Here is a 27,878-nt window from a genome sequence, read left to right on the forward strand (position 1 = left end):
TTAGGATATAAGACAGCACATTTGAATGTGTAGGTGGCACTGGTATCCCTGGAAGCATCAAGGAGATCATAAATACCTCAGTGCAGTTTATATACTGGTGTATTGACGTCACTCGGAGCATCAAGTTGCACATTCACATAAGGTTCAAGTGTGTTTGCTTTGCATCACAGAAGAATGTATTTACTGCACTGATTGAGAGAATTCTTCCATCCCGCAAACGGGAAATTTACACTATAGCAACAATTCCCACACTTGTATTTGGGCATTTTGAGCTTGTATGTTAAAAGAGACATTGTCAACTTTTAATTTGTATTTGCAGCCTTGTTGTAGCCATGTTGCTCCCAGGATATGAGAGAGACAAAGTAGGTGAAGTCATATATTTTACTGGACCAACTTCTGTTGATAGATGGTACAAGCTTTCGAGCTAATGAGTCAAGGGAAAGAAAAAAAATCAGAGTGTCTAATCTAAATACAAGTTGGGACCGTTATTATTAAGCATAAAGGTAATGCATGTCTTAGGAGGCCACTTGAAATGAAGTGGGCAATAAAGGTTAGACGGTTATGTAAAAGGAGTTTGAAGTAGGCCAAAAAGAGTTAGCAGGCAGGTGCTGTTCCAAATTGTTGTGATAAGACATGAAATTAATGTCCCTATTAAATCCATGGTCTTTAGCTTCTAGTAGCATTATAAATGTAAGTTCCCAGGCTCATCCTTTGAAGGTGTTGTGCAGGTTTCCTTCGAGAATGAGTTTTGAAAGATCGGATATGGAGTGATTGCCTAGAGGTGATATGGTGGCTTTGTCTACTATGCTCCTGGGAGTATTCTGTGCCAGAAAATTTAAAATTCTGCACACAGTATTTTACAATTCTGCATATATTAATTATCAAAATATCACAATATAATCATGCCAGTTTCTGTCAGCAAGTATGTCCGTAACAATACAGACAAATAAAAAGATTCAGGAATTTTTTTTTGACAAATAGAATCCTTACTAAGCATATCAATACAGAACTTTAAGTATTTCATTTAAACTACAGGAACGTATTTCCCGCCCCCCTCAGAAGCAGTGCAAAGGCTTGGGGGAGTCAGGGGTAATGGATGAGCTGAGAGAAAGGGAAGGAGCCTGGGAGTGAACCTGGAGTGCTTTTAGGTGCGGGTGGGAGAAGTATGGAATAGTTTCTTTTCTGGAGGGTGGGGGGGGGGGGATTGTTACAGAGTTGGGGAGCCTTCTCCCATGCAGACCCTGACTGACCCCAAGCCTCTCCCATTCAGTCAGGCACATCTGCCCCTGTCCCTGTGTGTCTCTGCACCCCCACATTATTTGATTAAAAGAGTTATTTGGGAAAAGATTTGATAGTTTCTTTAAGTTCCTGTGTGAATTATGGTGTGGGGTCTTTTTTTAGTTCTTTCTTGTAGGTGGTGTCAGAGACTTGTCTGTTGATCTTGTTGACACAGTTATCATGATTAAGGACTACAATAGTGCCCCCTTCGTCTATGGGTTTGATCATTATCTGGTGGCTGGATTTCAGGGACTATCCCCTGGGTGGTACAGAGACTGCAGTGGACGTAATGCAGGGGTGGCAAAACTGGCTTGTGAGTCACATGTGGCTCTTTTACTGTTAAAGTGCAGCTCACAGATCCCCCCACCCCCCCATTCTCCACCTACCAGAGGGGGAGAGGGGAGAGACAGGGACCTTGGGACCGCTGCCTTGCAGCAGGGAGATGGAGGTGTCTCAGGGCTTCAAGAGGAGCGGGGCTGAAACACTGGGCCCTGGCAGGCACCTCCTGTGGGGCTGAAGATTGTTGTATGCAGCTTGGAGAGTCAGTAAGTTTGGCCAGCCCTGATGTAATGCATGTCTGAGGATTTCACAGTTGATTTTTTTCCCTGAAGCAATTGATGTAATGATCCACTGGGTGCTTTTCTTCACTGTAGGGTGTCCATTCAGATGACTTGTTTTCTTGTGACTGTCAGTGGGGATGTGGTAGGTGTGGGTGGCGTCTTTGCTGTGAAAGATTTACTTGAGGTGGAGTTGGCTGAAGAATTCTTCTAGTTCTCTACATTAGTACTCTCATTAGCAGAAAGCAGCAAACCTGGAGAAATGGGACAGTCAAGCTCATGGACTAAGCAGATGCTAATGGAAGCATTTTTGGGGAGATGCAGTGCTGAACCATTGGTATTTGGGTAGATCCAGCACATTTCCTTGGAGGCCTTTTCTAAGTTAGCCGCAGTTATTTACTGCTGGAATCAAGACAGACCTTCTGTTACATGCAACATGGAAACACAAACTTAGTTTTCAAAATCAGATTCATTTTATTTTCATCCATGTATTGGCACTGGCGGTACGAGCTGGGAGTCTGCAGAAAGAGCAACAGAAGAGCCCATCCCAAGCATCTCATTAAAAATCGCTCAGTGGATCATTTTTGGTTTTGCCAGTCTCATAGCTGGTAAGACTGGGCCCATTGTTCTGATAAGGCAGGCTTTGGAACACCTTCAAGTGTACACACTCATCGGTGCTGTTGCTGATGGAGACCTGAAAGACAAGGAGAATGGGACAGCCATGGACTAAGCAGATTCTCATGAAGGGATGTTTTGGGGAGATGAAGTGCTGAACCTTTGAATAGCTACAAAGTAAAAATTAAATCACACACGGTATCATTCAATACCCTAAACCTGGTCTGTAGAGACTATCCCATTTCATAGCACATGTGTGAGCAGAAACAGGCTTGTGTGTCCAAATTAGGGTGTTCCTGGTGATCAGCAGAAATCGAAATTTTATCCCTGATCTCACAAGGCCAAATTCAGCCCTGCCATAAGAAGGTGTCACTTCCACTGGTTTCTCCAGGAGTTGCACCTATTTATGCCTGGCCAGAATTTAGGTCATATTCTTCATACCTCAAAGTTATCCTTCCCACTCAACCCCTTCATCTTCTGCTTTTGCACATAACCTTGGGTATCTGAGTGAAGTAAATGAGAGTTTGCTCTACAAAAATCTGATTGAAAACGTTTGGGTTTAACTATCAGTTTTTCTTTCCTAAGGCAAAGTCTCATTGACTTCACTCAGATCCCATGCCTAGGCTGGCAGTGAAAGAGTTAATCCTATTCACCCGAGGAAGGCCAGAGCTGTAGGCAAAGACACTGGGGGAGGGGGCAAAGAAAGCTGAATGCTGGGGTGAAGCAAGCCAACACCCTCACGGGGCTGGGTGAAGATTTTTCAGACAAATATTTTATTCACCAAAAAAAATGCAGTTTCAAATCTACCAAAACTATTTGTGAGTTTTTGTGAATTTTGACTGTCTCTCAAATCAAAAAATATTTGTTTGGAAATCCTGACAAACTGTTGCAATATTTCCAAATTGATTATTTTTGATTTTTGGGGGGAGAGAGATTTGCAAAATGGCCAGAGGAGGAGATGGTGGTGTCCCACCTTATAACTTTTAGTCCAAGTGGTTGGGGGTACTCAGGTGAGATATGGAAGACCTGGGTTCAATATCATCCTCATTTGAGGTGCAGAAGGGAGTTGATTGGGGTCTCCTGCCTCTCAGTAGAGTGCTCTAACCAGTAGGCTATGAGGTATTCAAGAGGCGGTTTCTCTGTCTCGCTTATTGAAGCTGTTCCACTGTTCCACTCCCAAACAAACACACATACTGTTTTTAAAATTGCTCAGAGGAGTTTGAGGTGTATACCACAGAATCCTCTCAGTAACACTCCCCAAAATCCCCAGGCTGGCCGTGTGCCTACTGGGCTGATCATGGTGAAGAGGATTCTATGTCCTCTCAGGGCCTGGAGATGGCAGGATGAAAAAGCCATTGTTTTGCCCGCCTGCCCAAACAACACCTAAGGCCAGCTCTAAGGGTGAGAGCTGAGAAAGCAGTTGGAGAGTCTTGAACGGAGATCGCCCTCTTGGCAATCCTAAAATTTTACAATATACAGCTGAAAGAGTTCAGAGTAGCAACCGTGTTAGTCTGTATCCGCAAAAAGAAAAGGAGGACTTGTGGCACCTTAGAGACTAACCAATTTATTTGAGCATAAGCTTTCGTGAGCTACGTGAGCTACAGCTAAGGTGAGCTGTAGCTCACGAAAGCTTATGCTCAAATAAATTGGTTAGTCTCTAAGGTGCCACAAGTCCTCCTTTTCTTTTACCTGAAAGAGTGGGACTCATGCTTTATAAATACTAAGATCAGATTTAAATGAGATTCACAAAACAAGCTGTTTATCTTTTCTATTTTTGTTGCAAAATCGCATCCAACAGGAAGTAATCCCTACCTTGATTAAAAGGTCATATTGGAACCCTTTCCTGCAACGTTTGCTCACTATTTGAACATCTTGCTTTAAGGCACTCAGAATTATACCTATGTTCTTCTTCAATTAGAACACTTATGCAATGATGGAAGAAGTGGGGGATTTTGTTGAGTACTGACCTTAATGAAGTAGTTTGTTCCAGCAACCACCTGACTTTTATATTTTATGGCTACAAAGACTGGATACGTCTTGTTCTCTCTCTCTTCCAGCTGTGGCTTCACCTGTAGAAAAAAGAAAGAGGGTTAGGTGGTGTAATGGGGTCAGCAAACCCCCTTCTCATTGTATGTCTACGGCCTCAGTTTCTTCTTCTCAGCTTCCCAAAGAATGCACATAGACTGACATGCAGCACATAAGCAAGGCCCAAAGAAGGGAAATGTTATTAACAAACAATTCAACTCAACTCAGATCTTGCAGCCTTATTCCCTAGGCTCCACAGTTCCTTGCAGCCAGGCTTCACACCCCTGTGAAAACTAGGATTGCTGCCTGGCTTTACCTGAAATATCTCTCACCTGAAGCTCCTGTTTTCTGCAAACATCTCCCCCAAAACACCTGTCCATCCACTGACCTCAGAGTCTGTCTGACCCAGCTCCCTCTTAAAGGAGGCACCGCCTCCAGTATGCCATCGCATGATACTTGGTCACTGTGATACAGAGGCCCATTGCTGCCAACTGGCAAAAGGTTCGCTGTTCTCTACAAGCAACTCCTGTCTAGACCTGACAAACTCACTACACCTAACACACTGCTTTCATGGTATTCACCCATGAAGGTTAGCATGTGAGGTCTCTGTTGAAAACTTGTAACTTATCAAACCCACAATCAGTGTGAGATGTGTGTATGGGTGATATTTAAAGAACAATGTAACTGTATTGAAACTTATGCCTTTATGGCGGTCTTGGAGGGAAAGTGAGTGACAAGGGAATAATATGTCTCGGTGACGGACAATTCAAGCGGGAGGGAGTTGTCACCCATCCTGGGCTAGCCAATTATGTATTGCATTACTCATTGTCTGCCTTGGCACCAACCCAGAAAAATCAATTGAAAAAACCATCAAAGACAAACTAAGCACTGAAACCACTTGAATGTGAAAAGGAATAATAGGACATGGCATGTTTGCTGAATAAAGACAAAAGACTGATTTGGTGTATCACAGGGTGGAGAAAGATGCTCTATATGCATTGACTAAGGAGGCTCCTTCATGAAAGATTGGGTCCTGGCTCCTTGGGGCTAGTAAGTGCAGCAAAAGACTGAACTGTGGGCTAAGAATCTACATGATTAGACAGGAAAGGTAACTTAACTGTAGGCCCTAGTTTGCAGTTAATATGGAACCATCTGTTTCCATTACTCACACTTGTTTCCATTTCATCTTAAATACATTTTCTTTTGTTTTACTGGAAGTGAACTGAAGTGTTGGGTGTGCCACAAGAGCTGTGATCTAAGGTAAACCTGGAGTCCACTGTTCCTTTTGGAGTGGAGGAACTGGAATTTCTGTGGTGTCCAGGGATCAGGGGCTGGATACCACAAGGGGACACTTCAAAGGGACTCGGAGGCTGGGGTGCACCTATGTTCAATCTGCAGGGCAAAGGCAGGGCTCGTACAGCCCAGAGGAGAGTGGCTGAGTGGTTGACAGGCTGGTTGTGTTAGGGAGCTAACACCCAGCTGGCAAAGGCAAGACTCCCTTGTGCTGGAGGCAGGTTTGGGTAGATGAGTTTATGCAGGGGAACAACTTTAAACGCCGTGGATTTTTAAAATTTATTCAGTGCCAGTACTTCAAAAATATGATGTAGAACAAGGAGTGTTTCCCCATGATAACATACATCTGAAGGGAAGGGAAGTTTGGGGCTCATCAGTGAATTGACAGTGACATTATCAATGACCTTCTCAAAGGCTAAGTACCCACTATCACAGTTCAGGGCAACTGCACCTGCAGTCCCCCCTTGTGTCCACCAAGCGGAGGCCCCCAGCTTTTCAGGCATCACCTCTCTTGGGCAAAGGTGCATGTCTCTCTCCCTCCTGGCCAGGGAGTTCAGGCTGCACAGCTTCCTTATCTACACGGTGATATCTCCAGCAAGCCACACTGCCTAAACAGGCCAGCGTCTGTGTGGCTCTCTCTCCACAGGCTCTGAACACGGAGTACCAGCAGTGACAGGTTATCGCACAGATCTTTCTAAGCAAGCACATTTATTCTTAAGGTAAAAGCATTACACAGGAAACATTAACTCAATAAAAATGTACACATGCTAAAAAATTTACCAGAGGTCACCCAAGCTCCAACCTAGGGCTCTGGTAGGTTAAGTCTTTCCAAGCTTTCCACAAGGATTGGACAGAAGGTCCTGACCATTTGCTGGATCAGAAAAAAGGCCCCAAGTCAGTTTAAACTATTTATCTAAAAATCCTTTTAACCAGTAAATACAAGTATCTCTCCAGGTCGTGTTATAATTTGAATTAATTTGCCTCACCTCCCCACACTGTTCTTAGTTCCTAGAGGGCTATGGTTCCCCTCCCCCATTGAATTATGTACAATCCCTCAATCATACATAAATGTTTGCATTTTTAATTCAATGAACTCCTATAATACTAACTTAATTCAATATGCTTTGTCCAGGATATTGCAGGTGAGTGTCATATCTGTCACAATCAAGTGACTTCTTAAAATTTTCCCTGAGACTATTGTGATTACACTCACCTGATGGGGTCATTGGAGTGAGATCTACAACCTATCCTGAAGGATGACCCATCACTCTTACAGATCTTGGGCGACAGGCCAGTCCTTGCTTACAGACAGCCCCCCGCAACCTTAAGTGAATACTCACCAGCAACCACACACCACACAACAGAACCACTAACCCAGGAACCTATCCTTGCAACAAAGCCCGTTGCCAACTGTGTCCACATATCTATTCAGGGGACACCATCATAGGGCCTAATCACATCAGCCACACTATCAGAGGCTCGTTCACCTGCACATCTACCAATGTGATATATGCCATCATGTGCCAGCAATGCCCCTCTGCCATGTACATTGGTCAAACTGGACAGTCTCTACGTAAAAGAATAAATGGACACAAATCAGACGTCAAGAATTATAACATTCAAAAACCAGTTGGAGAACACTTCAACCTCTCTGGTCACTCGATTACAGACCTAAAAGTGGCAATTCTTCAACAAAAAACTTCAAAAACAGACTCCAACGAGAGACTGCTGAATTGGAATTAATTTGCAAACTGGATATAATTAATTTAGGCTTGAATAGAGACTGGGAGTGGATGGGTCATTACACAAAGTAAAACTATTTCCCCATGTTTCTTCCCCCCTCTACCCCTCACTGTTCCTCAGATGTTCTTGTCAACTGCTGGAAATGGCCCACCTCGATTATCACTTCCCCCGCCCCCCGCTCTCCTGCTGTTAATAGCTCACCTTACCTGATCACTCTCGTTACAGTGTGTATGGTAACACCCATTGTTTCATGTTCTCTATGTATATAAATCTCCCCACTGTATTTTCCACTGAATGCATCCGATGAAGTGAGCTGTAGCTCACGAAAGCTTATGCTCAAATAAATTTGTTAGTCTCTAAGGTGCCACAAGTCCTCCTTTTCTTTTTGGAGTGCTCTGGTACATCAGCCCTTCTCAGATTCAGATATTCTGTGTCTCAGAGGAAAGCATTCAAGAGACTTCAGCTGTGAGGCAGCATGGACTGCAACAGCTAATGGGTCCCAAAAACCTCTGACACCCAGCACAAAAGAAATACTAATTTACTAAGGCTGCCAGAAAAGGACAAATACCCTCGGCTCACTCAACAGCTCAGAGTCGTTCTCAGTTTATCTTTTGTGGGACAGTTAAAAAAAAAAAAAGTTGGGGTCCTCAGGCCTCACTGTCTGAATATCTTACTCCATCCACGCAGCAGAGGTTGTTGGTCAGAGTTCAGTTCTGTGGTATGACTCATAGGGGGCCCCCCTGCCTTGCTCTTTCACACTGATGCAGCATCTTCTGCTTGAGTGTCAACTCTGGAGCAGCTGTTCCAGTGCGTCACAGGCTGCCACTCTCAACCCAAATGCTGCAATCGCTACACTCCTCCCAAAATCCCAATACACCCACTCTTGATGAACTATTCTCCCAGTTCCCATGGAGCCTTTCCTTTCTGCTGATTCACCACACTACACCCAGGCGTCCCACTTCTTTGGAAGTGTTGAGTTAAGTGTCCCCTCAGCACCAGCTGTCCTTGTCTCAGACAAATAAACTGTCATCCTCCACCCCCACCATTCATGACCTTCCCAACCTCCAAGCACTATTTACCCATCAGTTATTTATTGAAAGGGCCCACCCCTTCAAGGGAGGTCAAGCAGCCAGCTGCCTAGTCCCCAGATGGACAGTTTGAAGCCCTTGGCTCATGCCTATTTAATAAGTAATACATTCCTGAACAAATGTATGGTTGGTTGTTGTTTCTGGACTCAGCTAGGATTAGGACAGAAATGAAGGTATCACTCAGGGGTCAACAATGCTACAAGAAAACCTCTCCAAAATTGATAGGGCTAGGGCTTCTGGGGCTAGGTTTCACCAGGGATCTTAGGCACCCTGCTGACTAGTGTAATTCTTAGCCCCGAGTTAGGCACCCAGGTTCCCCCTGGATTGTATGGGGAGACTTAATTGCTTAAGAAAGGGATTGCCAGAAGCCAGCAGGCAGAGTGGGGAGCCATCTAAGCTGGCCAAAAGTAAAATGGAGAGAAGAGGGGCAGGGCATAGGGCCCAGATCTACAAAGGTACTTAGGCACCTGACTGACAGGCTGGAGAGAGGTGCCCATCTCTGCTTGGGATTTGTGCTTTCAGATTGCCAGATGTAAAGTGCCTTGTACCTGCTGAGGAAATCAGGGCTAAAATCCTTTTCTCTCAGAAGAGCTTTTGGCAGAGCATCATTTCCCTTTGCTGTGATTTTAATTGTCTGCTTTGGAGCCTCTTTTAGGAGCATTTGGATACTACAATGAAATCCAATATAATGGCAGCATTGTAGGTGGGGAAACTGAGGCAGAGAGCACTGAAGTGACTTCCCCAAAGTCAGGCCACACAATGAGTCTGTGGCTGACACAGGAATCACATCTGTCTCATGACTACCAGTCCCAGGGCACCAACCACAATCCATTGTGCTTCATTCATTAGCTAACTGGGAACTTTGACCATTTCTTTAAAAGCATCTAGTCAAAGGCAATTCATGTATTTAAGCCAATCGGCAATGACATTTTTCTGCTGGCAGCCACTTTCCCTTTCCATAAAAGGATGCATGAAGGGTGGGGTGAGAGCCACCACGCGTCTTCTCATCAGCAGTCTGGTAGTCAGATGCTCTCTGTTGCTAAGAAATACCATGGAGTTCCCAGGTGACGCACAAATGCCAAGTACTATTCAAAATCTACCTCTCCAAGGCACACACAGATCTAAGCACAAGGTAAAAGTTTCACCTTTTAGAAAATAAAGAGCAATGAATAATTGTATTTACATGTTTAAAAGATCACTGAACAGACGAGTGCTTTAAATGAGGGGTTCTCAACCTTTTCCTTTCTGAGGCCCCCCCAGCATGCTATAAAAATTCCACAGCCCACGGTGTGCCACAACTGTTTGTCTGCATATCCAGTAGATTAAGAGCCAGGGCCAGCGGTAGGGGGTGGCAACCAGGCCAATTGCTTGGGACCCCAGGCCACAGGGGGCCCTGCAAAGCTAAGTTGCTCAGGCTTCGGCTTCAGCCCCGGGTGGCAGGGCTTGGGCTTTGGCTTTCTGCCCTGGGCCCCAGCAAGTCTAATGCCAGCCCTGTCTCTGGTTTATTTAGGCAGACCCCCTGAAGCCTGCTTTCAGCCCCCCAGGTTGAGAACTGCTGCTTTAAATCATTCCAAATACATGACACTTTCCTGAAAGTAGTTCAGAAATCGTACATATCTGCCCTCCAGAGGCGACACTCTGCTCTCACTTAACAGGGGAGTCAATTTTGGAACCTCAATTGACCCGTGTGAATGAAAGCAGAATCTGACTTGAAGATTCACCTTTTGCGCCATATTTGCGTCCATTGAAAACTAAGAATTGTGGCCTCATTTCTGGACACATGCTGGGAGCACATTTAAACTTGGATTCTAAGATTTTTTTGGACACAGACCATCTGTTACTTTTCTACAGTGAGCATACACACAACAGCAGTAATATTTTGTAGTTCTATAGTGCCTTTCGAGGAAGAATCTCAATGTGCCTTACAAATAGGAATTAACAGTCCCCATGTGCGGAAGGGAAGTGTTATCCTCCGCTGCCCCCCTCCATTTTACAGCTGAAGAAATTGAAGCACAAAGAGGCCATGTGATTTGACCAGGGTCTCACAGTGAGTCCACAGCAGAGCCAGGCAGGCCCAGGACATTTCCCCCTCACCCCCCAGCCCAAATAACCTTCAAGGGGCCCTAAATCATTGTCAGAAAGGCCAAAGTTATAAATCACAGGAAAATACTGACTTTCTTACACTCTTAAAATCCACGATTTTCCAGGGATCCAACTAGCTTCTGGACTTCTAGAAGGTTATTTGTTTACAGGGCCCCCGAAATACCCACTCTCCTCCTCTGCCCCCCCAGTAATGGGACCCTAGAGCTAGCCCTGGCAATAGGAACAAAAGCCTGACTCCCTGGCCTGCTCTGCATTAGCAAATGGGACCTCCGATTCACCGCCGGTGCAGCTCCATGAGCCCAAGTACACAAGTACCAGTGTAGGCAGAACAATGATATTTTTACTGCCCTGTCAGCCAGTTCTGTACAGATCAGGGTTTGATGACACAGTTGTAAAGACATTTAAAACCCTGTCTACACAGGTGCTTCTACCGCTGCTACTACCCGTGGAACTGTACTGGTGGTTAATTAGGCAGTGTAGACTCAGCTTCAGGTGCCCGTACTGACCACTAGAGCTTGCTGTCTTTCATATAGTTCTATCTGCAACACAGCCATAAATGTCTCTAGAGCTCCCAGAAGACTGAAAAGCAGAATAGCAGAAGACTGGAAGAAAGCTAATGTGCTACTATTTAAAAAGGATAAATGGGGTAACCCAGGTAATTATAGGCCTGCCAGTCTGACACTGATCTCGAGTAAGAAATTGGAGCAGCTGATTCAGGTCTTGATTAATAATGAATTAAAGGAAATCACTATACTTAATGCCAGCCAATCAATGGGGATGTATGGAAAATAGATCCTTTCAAACGGATTTGAAATCTTTTTTGATGAGATTATAAATGTGGTTGATAAAAGGCAACACCGTTGATGTAATAGATTACTCTATGGCATTATACTTGGTGCCGCATGACATTTTGATTAAAAAGCTAGAACAATACAAAATTAACATGGCCACCTTAAATGGATTAAAAGAATGAAAAGTTCTATGCCTATGCTATACAGGAGGTCAGACTACATGGTCACTTCTGGCATTGGCAGATACAAATCGAAGAATTTCCTGGACTGGAGTCCGTGCAGTCACTTCTTTAGCAATTTTTCCATGCCACATACTACATGCTTCTAATCAATCAAGAGGGCTTCCATTTACAATGCTTCTTGTTCGATTTTAAAGTAAATTTTAGCTTCATTCCATAATCTCTCTGGAATTTGCTTTTGTGCTACTAGTTTCTGTTTTGCATCTTTCATGGGATGCAACTCACCTGGTCAGCAATCTCTTGGATTTCTGGAGTCGCGGGTTTGGTCTCGGTTAAGCCTCCAGGCATCATAGTGGCAAATAACTTCTTAGGATGTTTGGAAACTCTGACAAGCAAAATCTAGAGCAAATGTGACCAAGAATAGTCAGACATCTGATATTATATAGTCACACAGTCATGTGGTTTGTATAGGAGGAGTTTACCATTGTCAGCCTTGTGAGGGGAGAGGAGGGAAGAAAGGAACAAAACAACATTTAAAAAAATGCAATATTGTCAATAGTGAGAGAGAGTTCTTTAAATATCATTATGTGAATAGTGCTCTGTGGAGACCAGAAAAGCAGAAAACAAATAACTCCCCTACCCCTATTAATTATGGTAGTTGGTTCAGGCTGGTCTGGCAATTTCTTGACTCATCACCAGTTTCAACACCTCTAATTGGGGTGTGACTCTTTGTGCTTAGGGAAGTGATTGTGAACACTGAGCTACACCCAAATATTTCCCAATATTTGCCTTAAAATTACCACACATTCTCCCCTGGTTTCATTGCAGCAATTCTGGTTTATCCCTAAGTGCAAACGTAGCACTCTTTAATTCTTTTATTTCTCTATTGTTTATTACAAAACTGAAAGGTTTTCTGACTGTTGAAAGGACAGAGGTAAGAATGCTGGCACATGCTGCCACCTTAACCCCTTCTTTTCCTTGTGTTTTACCTTTTATTTGAAGAAATATGACCCACCCTCCAAAATGAGCATGCATGTAGATTCTTTATCAAACTTTTTACAAAACCTACGTCCATTTAGCAATTAGTCTTGTTTCTAATTTTGTACCAGGAATAAAATTTCCTTTTTCTACATTATTCCTTTCGCATTTGTCTTTAAAAACTGGCAGATAGACCCCAATGAAAGATATGCCTAATCTTTAGAACAATTTCCCTTATTCCTACTTAAAGTAATGTAGTTCTTCACAGCCTTTTGTATTTATTGAAAATTAGCACCTATTGGCTTAAATTGTATTAGAGGCTCTTAATTTTAGTACAGTGTTTGAAGGACAAATAAAATAAAAAAGTTTTCAGCAAAACGTACAACACACAAAGCACCACTCATGCCTCCACACCCCACCCTGCTCTATTTCCCAAAGCAATTAAGCATACATTCAAGCCAACTTGTAGACTATTTTATAGATAAACCATTGTAAGGATACATTCAAAATAATTCTATATTATTATATAGATAAGTCACCGACACACACGCACATGTTCATACTTGTTTTTCAGCATTATTTTATGCTACAAACACGCACGTATACACAGCCTATAAATCTAAGAATGTAAAATTGGTTAATACACCCGACCGTAGACAAAATGAAGATTTCGTTTGAACTATTTATGTAAAACAGCTGATTACTTTTGAGATAAGGATGCTGCTCATCCCCTTCAACACACAACACCAACATCCACCCATCTGTCCTCCTTCCCAAAACAATTAAGCATACATTCAAGCCATCTTGTATAGATAAACTGCTATAAGCATACACTCAAGCTAGTTTTATAGAAAAGGCGCGCACACATTTATACTTGTTTTTCAGCATTCACAGACACACACACACCCCTCTAACTTACAGTGTATGAGTACCTACATGGGGAACAAAGAGTTGACAATTGGCTCTTCAGCCTACCAGAGAAAAGGATAAAATGAGCCAATGGCTGGAAATTGGCTACTGATGATGAGGGGGAAGGTGATGGTGATGAGGAAGATGATGGCTCACATTTCAGGTTGTCCTGCAAGGGATGGGGCGCGTAGATGGATGTTCAAATGGACGTTCTGTAGTCTATCTACCTTGATGGGATGGAGTGTTTGTGACTTCGCTAAATGTATTAATAAATTCGTCGTAAATATAGAAGAGTTCCTACAGTGTGAGTGTTGCAACTGTGCACACTGGGGTTCACAACTATATAGTAATTTTAATAATACTGGGCCTGATCTTGAGACAAGGATCTGTCTACCATCAAAGTGACAACTAGAATTCTTAAGTAATCAACATAAATAATACTAGGGCTGTCGACTAATCGCAGTTAACTCATGCGATTAACTAAAAAAACTAATCATGATTAAAAAAATTAATCACAGTTTTAATTGCACTGTTAAACAATAGAATACCAATTGAAAAGTATTAAATATTTTTGGATGTTTTTCTACGTTTTCAAATATATTGATTTCAATTACAACACAGAATACAAAGTTGACAGTGCTCACTTTATATTGTTGTTTGTTACAAATATTTGCAGTGTAAAAATGGTGAACAAAAGAAATAGTATTTTTCAATTCACCTCATACGAGTACTGTAGTGTAATCTCTTTATCATGTAAGTGCAACTTACAAATGTAGATTTTTTTTTTATTACATAACTGCACTCGAAAACAAAACAATGTAAAACTTTAGAGCCTACAAGTCCACTTGGTCCTATTTCTTGTTCAGCCAATCTCAAAGACAAACAAGATTGTTTACATTTATGGGAGATAACGCTGCCCACTTCTTATTTACAATGACACCTGAAAGTGAGAACAGGTATTTGCATGGCACTTTGTAGCCGGCATTGCAAGGTATTTACGTGCCAGTTATGCTAAACATTCATACGCCCCTTCATGCTTTGGTCACCATTCTAGAGGACATGCTTCCATCCTGACGACACTCGTTTAAAAAAAAATGTGTTAATTAAATTTGTGACTGAACTCCTTGGGGGAGAATTGTAGTCTTCTGCTCTGTTTTACCCGCATTCTGCCATATATTTCATCTTATAGCAGTCTTGAATGATGACCCAGCACATCTTCATTTTAAGAACACTTTCACTGCAAATTTGACAAAACGCAAAGAAGGTACCAATGTGGGTCGAGGTACCTTGGGTCGAGGTTTAAAAATCTGAAGTGCCTTCCACAATTTGAGAGGGTCTAGGTGTGGAGCATGCTTTCGAAAGTCTTAAAAGAGCAACAGTCCGGTGCAGAAACTACAGAACCCAAACCACCAAAAAAGAAAGGCAACCTTGCTGCCGGTGGCATCTGACTCAGATGATGAAAATGAATATGTGTTGGTCCGCACTGCTTTGGATGGTTATCTATCAGAACCTGTTATCAGCATGGATACATGTCCTCTGCAATGGTGGTGGAAGCATGAAGGGGCATATGAATCTCCAGTGCATCTGGCACATAAATATCTTGCATTGCCGGCCACAACAGTGCCATGCGAATGCCTGTTCTCACTTTCAGGCGATACTGTAAACAAGAAGCGGGCAGCATTGTCTCCTGCAAATGTAAACAAACTTGTTTGTCTGAGCAATTGGCTGAACAAGAACTAGGACCGAGTGGACTTGTAGGCTCTAAAGTTTTACATTGTTTTATTTTTGAACGCAGTTATTTTTTTGTACATAATTCAACACTTGTAAGTTGAAAAGGAGTACTTGTGGCACCTTAGAGACTAACCAATTTATTTGAGCATAAGCTTTCGTGAGCTACAGCTCACTTCATCGGATACATAAAGTGGAAAATGCAGTGAGGATGTTTTATACACACAGACCATGAAAAAATGGGTGTTTATCACTTCAAAAGGTTTTCTCTCCCCCCACCCCACTCTCCTGCTGGTAATAGCTTATCTAAAGTGATCACTCTCCTTACAATGTGTATGATAATCAAGGTGGGCCATTTCCAGCACAAATCCAGGGTTTAACAAGAATGTCTGAGGAACGGGGCGGGGGGAGAGGTAGGAAAAAACAAGGGGAAATAGGTTACCTTGCATAATGACTTAACCACTCCCAGTCTCTATTCAAGCCTAAGTTAATTGTATCCAATTTGCAAATGAATTCCAATTCAGCCGTGTCTCGCTGGAGTCTGGTTTTGAAGTTTTTCTATTGTAATATCGCAACTCTCATGTCTGTAATCACGTGACCAGAGAGATTGAAATGTTCTCCGACTGGTTTATGAATGTTATAATTCTTGACATCTGATTTGTGTCCATTTATTCTTTTATGTAGAGACTGTTCAGTTTGACCAATGTACATGGCAGAGGGGCATTGCTTGCACATGATGGCATATATCGCATTGGTAGATGTGCATGTGAACGAGCCTCTGATTGTGTGGTTGATGTTATTGGCCCCAAATAGATATGTGGACACAGTTGGCAACGGGCTTTGTTGCAAGGATAGGTTCCTGGGTTAGTGGTTCTGTTGTGTGGTATGTAGTTGCTGGTGAGTATTTGCTTCAGGTTGGGGGGCTGTCTGTAGGCAAGGACTGGCCTGTCTCCCAAGATTTGTGAGAGTGATGGGTCGTCCTTGAGGATAGGTTGTAGATCCTTGATAATGCGTTGGAGAGGTTTTAGTTGGGGGCTGAAGGTGACGGCTAGTGGCGTTCTGTTATTTTCTTTGCAAACAATATAAAGTGAGCACGGTCAACTTTGTATTCTGTGTTGTAATTGAAATCAATATATTTGAAAATGTAGAAAAACATCCAAAAATATTTAATACTTTTCAATTGGTATTCTATTGTTTAACAGTGCAATTGAAACTGTGATTAATTTTTTTAATCATGATTAGATTTTTTAGTTAATCACATGAGTTAACTGCGATTAGTCGACAGCCCTAGTATTATTTATGTTGATTACTTAAGAATTCCCAGTTGTCACTTTGATGGTAGACAGATCCTTGTCTCAAGATCAGGCCCAGTATTATTAAAATTACTATATAGTTGTGAACCCCAGTGTGCACAGTTGCAACACTCACACTGTAGGAACTCTTCTATATTTACGACGAATTAATACATTTAACAAAGTCAGAAACACTCCACCCCTTCAAGGTAGATAGACTACAGAACGTCCATCTACGCACCCCATCCCTTGCAGGACAACCTGAAATGTGAGCCATCATCCTCCTCATCACCATTACCTTCCCCCTCATCATCAGTAGCCATCATTCTGGCACCTCCCAAGGGTACAGCTCTCCTACTGCCCACAGGCTCAGATGTAACTTTTATAATATGTTATGCTGACACCACTGTGTCTAATGCATATTTAGTAGGAGTTTCTCCCCTTTTCCTTATTTGTATTTCCTCATCCTACTAATGTTGAAGTCTCCTTCTTCTATAGGTTACTATATTAATACGTGTAACTACCATTTCAGCTCATGATCATACCCATCACCCCTTGCTTAAGCGGATTTGCGGTTATTACTTCCATGTTCCTTGCAGTAGCACTTACTGGAACATTCTAACTCCTACCATCGAGCAGCTCTTCTTAGGTCTTGTCTACACTGCCATTTAACAGCACTGCAACTTTCTCGCTCAGGGGTGTGAAAAAATGCACTCCTGAGAGCTGCAAGTTTCAGCGCTGTAAAGTGGCAGTGTAGACAGTGCACCAGTGCTGGGAGCCACACTCCCAGTGATGGTAGCTACTCCCCTCGTGGAGGTGGGTTTTTTATAGCATACCCTTAGTTCCCAAAATCTAAAGGTAACTGTTAATCTATGCCAAGGGTTCCAACCTACTTAACCACACTTATGCTAATTTATGCTTTAGCTAATGTCTTACAGGATACAGGCCTGTAGGTTTCCTGCATTACAGCTGAATATAATGAAAGCAGCTAAATATAATGAAGGCAAGGCAGTGAATATAGCAAAGGCAAGCTAGCCCTATGGGCTACACCATGTACAAGACTAAATGCAGGCCTAGATTAAACTATTTGTGGAAAAAAAGAGCTAACACCACTGTCAAGTTTCCTTCCCCACTCTGAACGCTAGGGTACAGATGCGGGGACCTGCATGAAAACCTCCTAAGCTTACTTTTACCAGCTTAGGTTAAAACTTCCCCAAGGTACAAACTATTTTACCCTTTCCCTTGGACTTCCGCTGTCACCACCAAATGTCTAACACCAGTTACTGGGAAAGAGTTTGTTTGGAAACATCTTTCCCCGCAAAATCCTCCCAAATCTTACCCCCCTTTTTCTGGGGAAGGTTTGATAAAAATCCTTACCAATTTGCATAAGTGACCACAGTCCCAAACCCTTGGATCTTAAGAACAATGAAAAAAGCATTCAGCCTCTTAAAAGAAGAATTTTAATAGAAGAAAAATTAAAAGAATCACCTCTGTAAAATCAGGATAGTAAATACCTTACAATGTAATTAGATTCAAAACAGAGAATCCCTCTAGGCAAAACCGTAAGTTACAAAAAGACACAAAAACAGGAATATCCATTCCATTCAGCACAGCTTATTTTCTCAGCCATTTAAAAAAAGCATAATCTAACGCATATCTAGCTAGATTACTTACTAAATTTTAAGACTCCATTCCTGTTCTGTCCCCAGCAAAAAGCATTACCCAGACGGACCCAGGCCCTTTGTTTCTCCCCCCTCCAGCTTTGAAAGTATCTTGTCTCCTCATTGGTCATTGTGGTCAGGGGCCAGCGAGGTTATCCTAGCTTCTTAACCCTTTACAGGTGAAAGGATTTTTCCTCTGGCCAGGAGGGATTTTAAAGGTGTTTACCCTTCCCTTTATATTTATGACAAACACTTTTACTTTATTCTCCACAAACTATGCCCTTGTTGTTCAGATAAAATGCACCTCTTTCAAAAATTTAAAGTATGAAATGTAGATTAATTAAAATGAGTAACTTGGATTTAATTAACATAAAAACAGCAGTGGAGAGAAACCTCTGATTTAGTGTTTGAGAGGCAGTAGATATAAACAAAATGTTCTTAAAATTCAGTGTGCCTTAAATGCTTTAATTAATATTTTGCATGAATAACTTTTTTGGCACATTTAGCAAAATATAAAAAAAAAATTAAAAATCATGAAATACACATGTAACCCCCAAGGAGATTCCGTAGATGCCTGGGACTCTGTCTGCGGGCAGCTCTGGGAGAGGCACACTGTCCCTGGTAGGGAGGGGGAGCCAGAGCAGACTCGGAGTCCACCCAGCAACCAATAGGGAGTGAGAGGCCCTCCTAGGGAGAAGCCATTTGGTGGTCAGTCTGGAGCCGGCCAAGAAAAAGGCGGGACTGGCTGCGTGGGGAGATGGTGAGTCCCAGGCCTGCATGCAGGGTTCCCCCTGAGAACAGGCCTCTAGGGACCCGACAGTAGATCCCTCAGCTGGGTTTTTCCTTCCCCACTGATGATTCCCAATTTGTAGCATATACTGGGAAACTTCCCAGCCAGGCTAATTTCTCCCTCCAGCTCTCTAGGTGAGACCAGTCACCACATGGTCAGCTCTGCTCTGTCTGCTAGTTCAGGGAAGCTGCCTGCTGAGTGTGTGACTGGAGGCTGGGCTAGGAGGCTACAGTTTGGATGTTAATGTAGTTGTGTAATCTACACCTTGAGCCCTGCACCCCTTTGTGGTGAGGGGAAATCCTGGGACCCACACAGCCTGATTCCTGCCTGAGGAGGATCCCTGCCAGCAGAAATCAGCCCCTCTGCAGTGACTGAGGAGTCCAAAGTCATCTTCGAACCTGAGGATCATTCATGGAGTTTGAGAGTGCACCATCGTTTAGTTAGTTAGTCAGGGAATTTGTTCTGGGGACCCCCTGCTCCCTGAACTGTATCCTCAAACCAGGGTGTAAGGGTTTTGAGGATTTTATAACCTGCTGCATATTACACCTGTGGAGGGATTTACCACCTTCTCCCACTTGTGAGTCCTATGGGCTGTACTGAACCCAGTCAGCCACGCTGCTAAACCACCACAAAGAAGAATTTTGTGGTTATAGGTCATCAAGGGCCCCAGCAAAGTATGCGTACCAACGGGACACTAATTTTGCATTTGCTACATCAAGTCACGGGTATTTGCAGTGTGGGCATGGTGACCCTAAAAATAGGGTTTTACCCTGTTCTGTTGTATTTGTCTCCTGTTTAATGTAATTAATTGTGTTAAATATATTTTTATGTGTTTGTGTTATTTCTTGGAAGTCTCCAACTATCTGGCAAGTAAGTGGGGATTACTCTGTAGTTAGAATTTTCTGCCCAAGCTGCCCTGGTGACCACTCCCCTCACTCCTTCCTGGCAGGGAGTCACTGCCAAATAATTTCATAGGAAAAAAAGAAAAGAAGATTCACCCCGCTGAGTGGGTGGCAGGATCCAAAAGAACCCAGACCTGTCCATCAAAACCTGTAAGCAGATTGGCATTAAAGGAGGTAACCAGGTGGAGAGGGGGCGCTACACACAGTAGCCCAGAATTTTAAAGGTACGGGGCGGGAGGGGAAAAAAAAAGTACAAGGTTAAGAGAGTTGGTCTGGATTTTAGGGACATTTTGACAAACGTTTCAAATATTTAGTGATTCAGTTTTGTATTTATTCTGTTAGTTTTCATACTTTAGCATGGCTAAACACGTGTCATAAAGAAACTCTGCCTAACCTCATGAGGCATTATATTATCCCTTTTGTTATTCTAAGTTTAATAATTGCTTTCACTGAGGGTCAGAAATAGTAAATAAATTACATTTACAAAGGCATCAGAAGGAATGTGTACACATACCCCCTCCCCCCACACACACCAATTTCCCGCATGCTGGGGAGGAGTGTACCCTTAACAGATTCCCAAAATCCCAGAGGGAAGAGAGAGCAGCAGGGGGTAAGAGTTGTCTGGGAAAGGATGGGGAAGAAGGGAGAAAGGGGACTGAAAAGAGAGGACACCACAGATAGGAGAAGAGAGGGGCTATGGGCAAGGGGAAGAGCTAGAGAGAGAAGATGAGAGAAAGGGAAGGAAATTGAGAGAATTGAGAAAAAGAGACAGGGTCATGTTGAAAGCAGGGAGTGAAAGAAGAATGGATTTAGAGCGTGCAGAGCAGGGGTGGCCAACCTGAGCCTGAGAAGGAGCCAGCATTTACCAGTGTACATGGCCAAAGAGCCACAGGAATACGTCAGCAGCCCACGCATCAGCTCCAGCCCCCACTTCCAGCACCTCCCACCCACTGGCAGCCCCACCAATCAGCACCTCCCTCTCCCTACCTCCTGATCAGCTGTTTGGTGGTGTGCAGGAGGCTGGGGCGGGGGGGGGGGAGGGAACGAGGGCACAGCAGGCTCAGGGAAGGGGTGGAGTGGGGGGCAGGGCCTGTGGCAGAGCCAGGGGCTGAGCAGTGAGCACCCCCCAGCCCATTGGAAAGTTGGCGCCTGTAGCTCCAGCGTCGGTGTCTATACAAGGAGCCGCGTATTAACTTCTGAAGAGCCGCCTGTGGCTCCGGAGCCACAGGTTGGCCACCCCTGTTGCAGAGTCTAGTGCATGGGGCACCTACAATGCTTGACTCCGTGCTGGTGGTACACAGCTACCGTACCAGACATCCAGAAGGGACTAGTGTGCCACAGGGCTTAGAGGAAACACCCTGCAGTGGGGTTGGTTACCATAGTTTGGAGCCAGTCCTGCAGACACGTAAGCATCTGCGGAACTTTACTCACACAGATAGTTCTATTGGCTGCCTAGGGGCGTGTGGTGCTTTGGTGTAAAGTGTTTGCATTACACTGGTGATGAATCAGGCCAGTAAATGCAATCTTACCCACAGAATGGAAGGCTTTATGCTGATTTATTCTGATATAAATTGGCAAAGTTCCCTATGGATGGGAACTCTAATGGGCACCAGGTTATAGCTGTATAAAGCAGTCATAATTCCACTGTTGCGTGATGAAAGGGGGATGTACAGCCCAGAAGTGGATGGTTCTGGCAGAGAATGGGGCCTGGCTAGGGTCTCCATTGTACATAGAGCCGACTGGGCATTTTCTACTGAAGTGATTTTTGGACAATTTCTTAAAAAAAATAAATCTAAATTTTCAATGGGAAATTTTCAATGTTGCTGAATTTTTTTGGGGGGAATCAAAACAAAAGGTTTCATTTCAGGGCTGTTCAACATTAAACTGCTTCCGCCCAGAGTGCTTTGATGGTTCATGGGAGTCAGTTCAGGTGCTTTGTGCCCCCATTCTTTCCCATGACCTGGACCCTTACCCAGACTACATTCCCCATGATGCACTGTGGTCTCCTTTCTGACAGGGCCACATGGCACCTCAGGGAGATGTATTCTTGCAAAGGAGCTTGCCCCATAGGGAAGAATGAAAGCATGAGGTACCCAAAACTACCTGTCCCATGAGGCAATAAGCAAATGCAGTTTAATGTCAAACTGACTTGAAACAAAATGTTTCAACATTTACTAAACAAATTCTTTTGTGAAAATTTTTGGTATTTTTCCAATTTGGGACATAAACAAATGTCAAATTATTACAATGTCCTATGAGCCAAATTCCTGTTTTGTCTCAGCTGCATTTATGCAGTATATACTCACCTCCTGTTGTGTGTGCTCTTCCTCCTCCTAGCCCCAATTCAGGAAACCTGTGAAGATTAGACTATTACAAAGCTGCCTGAATATGGATTTAAGAGCCTAACTTCAGGCACTCAACTGAAAATTTTCATGTTAACCGCTGTGCCTTAGTTTCCCCATCTGTACAAGAAGAATATTAATACTTCCCTTGTTCTTTGTGATGATTAAGTATTTAAGGATTTTTAGCTTTGCTTTACAGTCACCTGAATTCACATAAAAACCTCCAGTGGCTAATCCCCCACTCTCTCCCACCCTACCCCCATTTTATTGGGACAGTTGGCTGCTGCAAATGTTATAATGTTGATGTGCACAAAGCCCAGCACAAGCAGGTTCCGCTTCTTCAAAAGAAGAACTAAAGATCACAAACATGCATTTCCCTTACTGTATTTCTTTCCTATAACACACTTATGCTCATGTTGGGTGTCTCCCACAAAGCGTGGCTTTGATCTACAGGCAGTCACACACCTCACTGAGGCTATGGCATCCACCTTTCATTCAGGCGAAATAACATAGCAGTTAAATACCCATTTGTTTAATGACCACTGAAAAAATGGAAGGCACCACCCAAGGACTAGACTGGGTGCAAACACAAGGGCTGGGGATTGCTTTGTGAGGAGCTGTGTGTGTCTAAGTCAGAAGCAGCCACAAAGCAGGAAAAGAGTGGTTCTTCATTCCTGTAACGCCTGCCACCCCTTCCTACAAAGTAAATATTCCCTCCCCTTCCTGTAGGAGCCACCTGCAGCAGCTAGGGGCTGCAGGGTACCCCTGCAGCGGCCAGGAACTTGGGGGTTCCTCCTCCACCAACAGCTGCAGGGCCCCTGTAATGGGGTCCCTGCAGGGCCCCTGTAATGGGGTCCCTGCAGGGCCCCTGTAATGGGGTCCCTGCAGGGCCCCTGTAATGGGGTCCCTGCAGGGCCCCTGTAATGGGGTCCCTGCAGGGCCCCTGTAATGGGGTCCCTGCAGGGCCCCTGTAATGGGGTCCCTGCAGGGCCCCTGTAATGGGGTCCCTGCAGGGCCCCTGTAATGGGGTCCCTGCAGGGCCCCTGTAATGGGGTCCCTGCAGGGCCCCTGTAATGGGGTCCCTGCAGGGCCCCTGTAATGGGGTCCCTGCAGGGCCCCTGTAATGGGGTCCCTGCAGGGCCCCTGTAATGGGGTCCCTGCAGGGCCCCTGTAATGGGGTCCCTGCAGGGCCCCCTGTAATGGGGTCCCTGCAGGGCCCCTGTAATGGGGTCCCTGCAGGGCCCCTGTAATGGGGTCCCTGCAGGGCCCTGCTGGGCTGAGCCAGTCATCCAGAAGCCTTGGTGCAGTGCTCACCTGGTGCTTTTATTTACAGGCTGTGCTCCTACCACCTTTCCACCATACACATAGTCCCCGTCTTATAATCCACGAGGGGAGGAATCCCTTTCTGCTTCCCCCTCACTGCCATTCCTCTACTACCGCTTCCCTCTTTCGAGCTCCTTCCCCTGGGGCTCTTATCCAGCCCCAGCCTGATGAGGCAGCAGCTGTTCCAGCTTCCCCAACCAGGGCCAGGTGATCTACCCAGCTCCAATTCACCTCCCTTAATTGGACTGGAGTGACAGAGGGTTGGCTAAGCAGTTTTCTGCTTAGCACCCTATCACAGACCCCCATGGCCTCTGGCGGCTGGGAGCTCGGGGGTAGCCCGCAGTTCCCTGCCCCCGCGGGCAGCGGGAAACCCTGCAGCTCTCGACCACCACAGGCTGAAGTCATGGAGGTTGCTGGAAGTCACTAAATCATAGTCTTACATAGAGCCTATCTGCCACTGCTGTTAGCAGCGGTCTCCTAAGCTCAGTAGATGGGGAGGGCTCTGAGTTATTACAGGCAATTCTTTCCCAGCTGTCTAGCTGGTGGGTCTCACCCACACACTCAGGGTCTAAAAAATCACCATACTGAGTTCAGGAAGGAATTCTCTCCCAGGTCAGATCGGCAGAGACACTGGGAGTTTTTCACCTTCCTCCACAGCATGGATCTGGATCAGGATCACATGCACAGAGTGGTGGAAATACATCACCATGAAGACCTGGGATGACCAGGAGCTACCCCAGAATTTTCATAGGAGGGCCGTGTTCCCTGAGCTGTGTGAAGAGTTCACTTGAGCCCATGCGCATCAGGACATCAGGATGAAAAATGCAAATGCCAGGCCAGAAGCGCGGTGCAGCAACTCTCTGGAAGCTGCTACCCCAGATTGTCTCCCATCTGTGGGTAACCACTCTGAGGTTGGCAAGTCAATTGTTGTTGCTGTGATGATGGATGTTTGCCAGGCTGCACCCACATGTGGTGAAGGTAGATCATGTCCCCGAAATCATTTCTGGCTTTGAACAAAGGGCATTCCCAAACTGTGCTGGGGCTATCGATGGCACACGCATGTCTGTTACCTGGGCCCCTCAAGGTGCACGAGTACATCAGCAGAAAAATAAATTACTCTTTGTTATTCAGACCTTAGAGGACTATCAAGGGAGATCATGGACGTCAAAGTGCAGGGTGTCCAGGTATTCCGGAGATCTGGCCTGTCTCAGGGCTGGTCTACATTACCACTTAATTCAATGTATCTTAACTCACTCAGGGGTATGAAAACGACGGCCCCTGAGCAACGTAAGTTACGTCAACCTAAAGCGATGTCCCCACAGTGATATGTCAGCGGGAGACGATCTCCCACTGACCATACTTCCACCTCTCGCGACGGAAGAGCACTCTGCCATTGGCATAGCATGTCCAGCGGCACAGCTGCATCGGTGCAGCGCAGTAGAGTAGATTTGCTGTCAGAATGGGAAAGCAGGTATTTTGTTCCTGCTAAACTATATGGATATCAGTGAGATGTCTGTTATTTTGGCCGACCCCACTTACACTCTGCTACCCTGACTCATGGAGGCTTACCATGATGTGTGGCAACCTGGTGGGCTGCTGCTATGTAAAGAGAAGAGAAGTGCATGAAGAGAAGTGGTCCATTTGGCTAGGCTCTCTATGGCTTTAATAACACCAACTTCTAACTATCACTCGTTAGCAGGGCAGATTAAGACAATCCAGGACCTTAGGCACAGCACAGCACAGGGCTCCATACTGCCCCAGCCCTACACCCTGGCCTCACCTCCAGCTGGAGTGCCAGTTATTCAGTGTTTAAGCATAAAAGAGAGACAGCCCAGACAGAGCAATATTTAGGCTTTATTCTTTCCTCCACCGACATCGTTCTCTCTCATCAAGCACTTCCTGAATTCCTGTAAATTCCTATACAGAATGATACTGTAGCTCTCTTTACTGGAAGCTATTTATCGAAACATCCCTTTTGTCATGTTTATTGGAGACAGCAAATTTAAACATCAGTACCATAACTTGCCTGAATACTTAACACTCTGTTATATACCAATACAGGCTAGACCATCATAGATAAACAGGTTCCAGAGTAGCAGACGTGTTAGTCTGTATTCGCAAAAAGAAAAGGAGTACTTGTGGCACCTTAGAGACTAACCAATTTATTTGAGCATAAGCTTTCATGAGCTACAGCTCACTTAACTCTTATTATTTTTAATTAACTAACTCTTAAATACCTTAGCTGCCAAGAAAGATTTCTCTGATTTTGGGAATGCTGGTCTTTCACTCCTTAGTTCTATAAAAACGCTCACGTATACCTGGCAACTGGGTTGATGTTGGAGCAAATGCAAACCTTTCTTGTGATAAGAGACTGTCTGCACTTAGTGCTCCTTGTGTGGGGCTGTTTTGAGAAGCAGTTCCAATATCTATTAGTCACTTTTTAGCTCGTGTTTCTTTGTGTCCTGCTGATCAGGTCTCAAGAGAGTGTGTATTTCACCATCCTCCACATCTGTGTTTTTGTCTTGTGTTCATAGTGGGTGTAGGTTTTAGGGTGTAATATGTTTTAGGGTGTAATATGTGCCCATCCACTACTATATTATATGAATGAGGATTTATCATAATATATCCGATTTCCAATTACGCTTGTTAAAAAGACAACTTTCATATATGATATTTTTGTGAGTGGAAAGTGCTTTTGTGGCAATTTCCTGCAATATCTTTTGGAGATGTTACTGCATTAAGTTTATGCATCAGGAATCGTATGTTATTCCATGGGGAAGGGTGACCACAACCCTCCAGGAACGGAGAACAGTGGAGAGTGAGTAGGAAAATTCACTCAACACCTCCAGAGAGGCACCACCGCAGTGACAGAGTGCTTCTGGGTATTTACATGGATCCTCTAGGTCTGCCGCTGACATAACCATATGCTCTTGGAGTATACAGGGTGGCTACTCTTATTTTGCTTTCCTTTTTATCGCGTCCCATTGCAATTTTCGCACTTTTGCCATTCTGTTCTAAAGAAAGCCCAGCTGCTAAACATGTCTGCTTTCATGTCCCTCTGCTCAGGGTCAGGGCTCTGGTATGCTGCGAGGATTCCTGTTTTCTCTTTGTTGTCATTATTGTATAGTTAGTTGTGGGGATTGGTTTTGCATTAATATTCTGTGTTTCTGGTTTCACGTTCCTGCAGGCACTGACCCACTTCAGATGCCATGTTCAGTGTTCAACCATCAGAAGAGAGAGAGTGCAACATACGGGGTTTATTCCTTCCTCCACACGCTCTGTTCTCTCTCACCAAACGCTTCCTGGAAGCAGAGTTCTCCAAATACATAGAAATTACACCCTGCATAATCACAATGTAGTGCCCATTTCTGGAAATGTATTTATCATAACACCAGTGGCAAGGGGGCCACCTCCCCTCTGGAGGGGCAACTGCATGGGACCCCTTCATCCATGGCAGAACTGGTAGCCGGGCCCCCATCCTTAGCAGCAGCAGAGATGGGGATCCCTTCTCCCCAAATGGAGAGTCAAGAGTGGCAGCACCCAGTATTTATCTTCGCAGGTGAGGCATATCTGGTAGGTGACCAGGCCTGCTGCACTCCTCTGCCCCACAGAGAGTTCTCAGATGGGGTGGTGTTGGCAGGAAACCGCAGAGTGATGTCTATTAGAATGAAAATCCCATGGGGATGACTGGGGCAGTTCACAACTCTCAGAGATGTGGTTTTCGGCTGTCTGCAGAGCCAGGCAGACACCACTGCATCGGTTACACTTGGGTCACAATTTCAAAGTATTAATTTGCTAGAAATTTTACATTTTAAAGTGAAAGCTGAGATTCTGACCTCATCATTTGACTCTAGGAGCTGGGGCTCTAGGCACAGCTCTACAGTGCTTATGCTTTATTCTGGCCAAGCTCTTTGGAATACCTTACATAGAAAACAGCTGTATACTCATTTATCATTGAGCTCTAAATCAAATCCACCCAAGTTAGGAAATATTAGCTCACCACACAGGGTCACATCCACCAATGTGATATATGCCATCATGTGCCAGCAATGCTCCTCTGCCATGTACATTGGTCAAACTGGACAGTCTCTACGTAAAAGAATAAATGGACACAAATCAGATGTCAAGAATTATAACATTCATAAACAGTCGGAGAACACTTCAATCTCTCTGGTCACGCAATTACAGACATGAAGGTCGCTATCTTAAAACAAAAAACTTCAAATCCAGACTCCAGCGAGAAACTGCTGAATTGGAATTCATTTGCAAATTGGATACTAT

The 27,878-nt window shown here is 44.3% G+C and overlaps 1 protein-coding gene across 3 annotated transcripts in view; it reads right to left on the minus strand.

Moving 5' to 3' along the window:
- Nucleotides 1-2,286: 2,286 nt before the first annotated feature.
- Nucleotides 2,287-27,878, minus strand: part of CSTA (cystatin A) — a 57,206-nt gene continuing 31,614 nt past the window's right edge. The window contains exons 2-6 of one of the 3 annotated variants that reach the window (XM_073310754.1): nt 27,598-27,686; nt 22,239-22,285; nt 11,958-12,071; nt 4,418-4,519; nt 2,287-2,529 (exon numbers count right to left, since the gene is read on the minus strand). In XM_073310754.1, coding sequence (XP_073166855.1) covers nt 2,395-2,529; nt 4,418-4,519; nt 11,958-12,023 — 303 coding nt within the window. In that variant the 5' untranslated portion in view covers nt 12,024-12,071; nt 22,239-22,285; nt 27,598-27,686 and the 3' untranslated portion in view covers nt 2,287-2,394. Of the gene's footprint in view, nt 2,530-4,417; nt 4,520-11,957; nt 12,072-22,238; nt 22,286-27,597; nt 27,701-27,878 lie in introns of those variants that run through there. The other 2 variants (XM_073310762.1, XM_073310745.1) reach the window with 2 other exon arrangements.

Source organism: Lepidochelys kempii, chromosome 1 (genome assembly GCF_965140265.1).
Source record: "Lepidochelys kempii isolate rLepKem1 chromosome 1, rLepKem1.hap2, whole genome shotgun sequence".
Taxonomy (NCBI): domain Eukaryota; kingdom Metazoa; phylum Chordata; order Testudines; family Cheloniidae; genus Lepidochelys; species Lepidochelys kempii.